At 42.5% G+C, this 5,986-nt stretch overlaps 1 protein-coding gene across 1 annotated transcript in view; it reads right to left on the bottom strand.

Moving 5' to 3' along the window:
• LOC108804708 (protein argonaute-1) overlaps positions 1-3,680 on the bottom strand; it is a 58,358-nt gene extending 54,678 nt beyond the window's left edge. The window contains exon 1 of the mRNA XM_018576559.1: positions 3,597-3,680. Within this exon, the coding sequence (XP_018432061.1) occupies positions 3,597-3,621 (25 nt within the window). The 5' untranslated portion in view covers positions 3,622-3,680. The remainder of the gene's footprint in view (positions 1-3,596) is intronic.
• Between the last annotated feature and the right edge of the window lie 2,306 nt (positions 3,681-5,986).

The raw sequence follows: 5,986 nt of genomic DNA, 5'->3' as shown, positions 1-5,986 counted from the left end.
GCTGTATTCCCGAGTGTGGCTCGGGGTTACCGCTTTGTTAACCCCGATCCACACTCGGGAATACCAATGGCAATGCGCGGCAAAACGCCCCAAAGAAGCTCCTGTACTTCTTTGGGCGTAGGGCGTTTTGCAGCACGTTCCTACGCGCTGTAAAATGCCCAGGTGGGAACCATGCCCATAGGCAATCATTGGTTTTCACATGTTGAGCGTTTTACAGCGTGTAGGAACGCGCTGCAAAACGCCCAGGTGTGAACCAGGCCTTCGAGCCAATTTTCCTTACAAGAGTCTCAATTGGAAGTCATTCCATATTTTTTGGTCTTGGTCACAAATGAAATGTGCATGAATGTGAATGCAGGACATCCTTTCACAAATGAATTCACGGCACAGTTTGTGAGAACTTCCAGATGACGACCAATTCAAAAAAATTTATTTCTGACAAAAGCACAATGGGGATTGCTGCCAAGAGACAATACACCTGTTTAGTGAATGCTGGTGGGAAAGACTATTGCTAAGCCATCAATCAGCCTGTTTTATTTATGTTTATGAACGCTGGAATTTCTGTAGAAAATTTTAGATTACTTTTGCTATTTATTTGATTTCCCAATGGAACTTCCATATAACCTTTTTTGATAAACAAAAACATTGTACTAAGATGGTCATGATAATTGTATAAAGGACGACAATTTGTAGAAGCATATTCATGAAGCTGAGAATATTTGAATTTGAGCTGTTATTTGTAAGGGCTTGCAGTGACTTTTCCTGACACATTGCTTTAAATCCTAGGGAACATTTCATTTACATCTCTGTGTACAAATGCAGAAGCGTTATGCTAGATGAGACAGACATCCCAACTAAGGCCTTGTTCACACCAAATGCAGAGCAGATCTGCATGAGTTTCTGCACACGCAGTGCAGTAGGTTGTGCCGCATTTTTTATGCGTTCTGGGCCATTTTTGGATTAAAAAAAATAATTATTTTTGGTTAAAATGGGCTTTTAGTGCGTTCGCATGCATTTTTGATACGTTTGCATGCATTCCAGAGCAGGTAAAATAGGGCCTGCTGCAGTTTTTTTTTACCTGCTCTGGAACGGAAGGCTGCGATGTGAACTGGAGCTAAAAATACTATTGGAATACATTGGACGCAGTTTTGCTCCGGTCTGTAACTGCTCTGTTCCATTAACGCGCTTGGTGTGAACAAGGCCTAAGAGCTGACTGTAACCATGAGATTCCAACAAGGAACAGTCATTGTAACCGAGATCCCAACCAAGAGCACTGCTGCATCATAGGGAACATCTACAAATATCAATTGTTCCTACACAGTACCCTGATAAATTTACAGTTTGCCTTAAATTCCTCCTGAACAATAAGCGTTGCTCTTCTACTGAGGTAGAAACCTCCACACAGCGACAAGGGAGACCATTTAAAGAGGACAAAAATTGCTATTTATTCGTTGTTGGACTTCGCAGTGTTTATTCCACATTGCAAAGCATTTTTTTTTTTTTTTTTTTGTCATTCATAAAATGTAACCCAGTATGTGGCGCTTGCAGTGTCCTAAAGAGTTTTCTCTGCATGATCTTGAAAGTGAACACTGTAAATGGAGGAGAGGCCAGTTATATGACCAGCCCCCTCTTCTACTGCCTTTTTCCTCCATTCATTAATTTGCATCCTGGAGCAACAAGTAAGTTTTTAAACAAAGAATTGCACTATTTTTTATTTTTTTTTAATGCATCTGTACAAAATGTAGGTGTTCTTAACTCTAACTGGATGACATTTCATTTACTACAGCAATATACACTGAGTGGCCAGATTATTATGACCACCCCATTAGTACTTAGTTGGGCCACCTCGTGACTCCACGAGATGTTGAAAGGTGATGCAAGGAATCTGACACAGCACTGTTGCACTTCTGTTGTCTTGTACCAGTCTTGCCACTCTCCGTTCTGCCCTAACATTGACTAGTCGCTGACGGCCACAATTCGCACGTTCAGACCCAGATTTTCGGCTGACAGTCCAGTATTTAAACACTTTAACAACAGCTGCTCTTTTTTTTTTTAGAAGACCCCATTGTCACCTTTTTTTTGTTGCACTTCAGTACTGCTGATTTCTTGCAGTCTCTTTGCAGCCGCTTTCTATCTACATGTACTTGCTCCAGCATCAGCTAGAGATAATTGCTCTTTACTAGCTTCCTAAAAAATGACAATGGTGGACCATGCGTTCACAAACTGACAGCACGGGCACTTATAGCCTCCATCCACTATGACAGCACAGGAGCACAGTTACGAGGCACCATAACAGCAAGTACCTGAACAAGAATCTTTATGGCTGGTCCACTAGCTTTATGAAAGCTGAATATTTAAAAAGACTGAAACCAACAACTTTTAAAATTACATGTTAAAGCTTGTAGTAGATTTCAGTGATTATGTCTACTTTAAAAAGGACACTAAAATCAGACATAAAATCTTAAGGTACTTGAATGCATTCTTAACTATTAACCAAAATGTATGTTATTTGTGTATCACTCAGCTGTAGATCATCAAATCATCTCTGAATTCATGCTGACACTGTCCTTCCTTCTGGAGGGTGGCTACTTTTGTCCCATGGTCCCTGCGTATGTTGTGAAGTAGCCACCTCTCAGAGCTCACCCCAATGATGGACTACAATCTCATGTTTAGTTTACTCATTTGTATTGAGATTATAATCCAACTATGGGGAACAAAAGTAGCCACCCTCCAGAAGGAAGAAAAGTGGCAGCACCAATTCAGAGATGAATTGAGGATCTACATGTGAGCAATGTACAAATAAAATACATTTTTGTCAATAGTTAGGGTACTTGAATGCATTTTTAAGATTTAACTCTTAAGTTTAGTGTCACTTTAATACTTATAGCATTCAGTATATAAATTCCTTTTTTTCCACATGCATATTTCTGGTTTTCTGCACATTTACATGCAAAAGTGAAAGTTACAGGGGTTGGGACAAACTATAACAAGCCACGAGCACCTAGACCAGTCACCTTTATTTAGGATTTTTATTGCATAAAGAAAAAAAAACATTTTTTTAGACACATGCCATAACTACAGAAATGTAAAAAAATATAAAAAAATTATATCCACAGTACAAAGTGTTAACCACATCCAGCTTTGCAACAATGGTCCTTTAAATGCACACCAGAACGTTATCAAAGTGCATCGTAGTCCTTTAGAACAATTGTTAGACGGCTGAGAAGGACGATTCAGCAAAGTGTCGCCTGCTATGCAGTCGAACATGTAGTGGTTCCCCTCCAGTGAAGTTTTCTCCACAAGACAGTTCTTAGAAGTTTTCCCAGCTGCACTAAGAACAGGTTCCTGTGTCCTCCCTCCTGAATGATACCATGGACCACTCACATCCTTCCCTACAACCTTGTTTAAAAATAAGCATTCCCTCCCTCCCTCCCCTTTGGCATCAAACGCATTTCCCAATTTGCATTTCTTTAGGGGGTCTCTCCATCACCATTAGCTGCAGTCTGGAAGAGACAGTACCTCTTTTCCCTCCTCCTCCCCAGGTTCAGCACCTCTTCCCTTTCTCCTGCAAACTGGAGGAGCCCCCGAGCATTGCTTACCTGGTGTAGAAGGTCCAGCTTCCATCCCATGCACCCAGCCTGTTTTCTGCCCCGGTATACAAACTAGCCTGGTCGCCTGGCTGCAGCTGCTGCCTGTGTTCCTAAGCCTCCAGCATGCCCGCGCATGCGTGCCGGGACTTGAGCCGCGCAGCCAATAGCAAAGCGTCGTTTTTTTTTCCTGCAACAAACTTTATTGAAATAACAGTATGTGCGTACAAATGGCATATGCGCGTTTGAATTCGAGCGTCCTAACCGTGGCATCGATACCTACTTGCCATCAAGTGCAGTTTTAACGGATTTTTCCCGGCGAATTACAGAAGATAGCTTTAATAGAAAATGCCGTTAGGCATGCTTACCCAGCTGGCCTAAGCAGTTGTTAGAACTATCTTGTTAACCATTGGCATGTGCAAATGACATGCTCCATACATAGCCACTATGTCGAGCATAGACCATTTTGCATGCATAGCCAGACCGTTTTTCCAGTTTATACTTTGATTAGAGACATTTCACGCATTTTCTATCATGTAGACCTAATGGAAAGTAAACGGCAGTTCCTCTGGCAGAAAGGTAGCACCACAGCAGGGATCACCTCTGTTCTGATGACAACTGTGCAAAGTTTGGAGTTTAAAGAAGTATTGAAAGAGTAAAACGTACTCTTAAACCAAGAGAACTATGGGTTAACATTTTTATCCTATAGTTCTCTTCAGGGTGACGGGAGTTCCATGCAGGTACTGACAATCACCACTCGCTGCAGGGAGATGATCCTGAAGCAAGCGAGAGCAGTGTTCACTCACTTCCCGATCTATAGCGTCAACATGTAACAATTTCCATGTCACACGTCGGCTTTAAGTATGAGGAGTGTGTAAATCACTTATGCCATAGTTCTCCTTTAAGAGTCAGCCTGTGACACTGCATTTGTCACATGCCATCTCTATAGATCGAGAGCTGAACAAACCATAAACCTCTGATCACTCATGTCATGGTCTCCCCTGCAGAGTTCTCATATGGATTGCCCCCTCTCTGTTCCTCCAGCGCTCATTGGAGGGAGGGAAGGGGCCAGGCACAGCTGGCTCTAGAGAGGCAAAACTAGTTGTCAATCAGGCAGCAGGGAGGATCCCAACAACATTGTTGGGATACTTCCAGGCTGCAACACAGCTCTGCAGATAACAGGCAGTAGCTCACTATCTGCCAACTTTGGGTCAAAGGAGGAGATTAGTAAACAAACTAAAAACTGACAGCAGTTATAACCCTTCCTTAATCGCACAGTGTATGGGCACCTTATCGCACGATAATCGCGGGACATCCCACGATAATCGCAAAGTGTATGGAAGACGTGCAACCGTTTTTACTGTACGGTCGCACGTCTTTTGCCTAAGGAGCATGCAGTTGTTTAGGCAGATTACTGGTATCCGAATACACCTGGTTACCCCTACCTCCTCCTGTGGCCGGGTCTGGTAAAACAGAACAGAATTCCATTTCGCTGGACCAGGGCGTAATCAGATATATAAACGGACACATGCCCCATTTACATCTGATTCCCCATAGACAGACATGGGGTCAGGTAATTGTATTTTTATTTTTTTTATCCTTCTTCATAAGATGGAGGAAGAAAAACTGTACAAACACAGATGTCACAGTAGACACATGCACTCTGTACTGCTCTGATCAGAAGAGGATATGTGCACAGATCCTATCCTGCTCAGCCCATGTGAAAGGGGCCTTACTCTATCACCAAACTAAAAGTTCTATTAAAGTGGGGGGCCAAGTGACAGAGGAGATAAAGTCTCATCTATCATAGAGGTTTCTGCCATGCATGTGCAGCTCAGTGCAGTCCCAGACCGGCAGGAGTCAGACACACTGGGGGCTGGAAGGGAGCACTTCTGTAGGATAGTCTGTCAAAGTGCAAATATGTTGTGCATAATAGCACACTATAGCTGACAGTGTGCATGGGCCCCTTCTTTTTTGAGCAGCGTACTGCCACTTTAAGGATGCAAGTTTTGCAATTCCTTAGATGCCTTTGTAAAGCTTTAAACATTTCAGATCTTCCAGCATCTGAATCTAAGCAGTATAAAACATATACTGACAAGGCAACTAACCCTCTGTAGCTCTCTCCAAAGCTAAAAAAAAAGTTTTGGCAGCACACTAATACTAAAACACTCTACCATTTTGAGATTGGCATTCAGGATAGCAGTTTAAGGGCAACTCCAAACAGAGCTTTTGGCTTGGCAGAAGAGGGTGCCACGTTGCAGATGCTTTATTGCTAATACTCTCCACCCTTCTAGTTAACAGTGAGCGAAAACAAGTGTCCCAATAAGGATCAAATGCACTTATAACTGCTATTCACAGAGTAGATACGGATCTCCTCTAGACATCACACTGTTACCCCACAC

The sequence above is a fragment of the Nanorana parkeri genome, unplaced genomic scaffold (genome assembly GCF_000935625.1).
Source record: "Nanorana parkeri isolate BGI_ZX_2015 unplaced genomic scaffold, ASM93562v1 scaffold70, whole genome shotgun sequence".
NCBI classification, from domain to species: Eukaryota; Metazoa; Chordata; class Amphibia; order Anura; family Dicroglossidae; genus Nanorana; species Nanorana parkeri.
The sequence above is the reverse complement of the archived record's forward strand: the minus strand, read 5'-3'. Positions and strand labels throughout refer to the sequence as shown.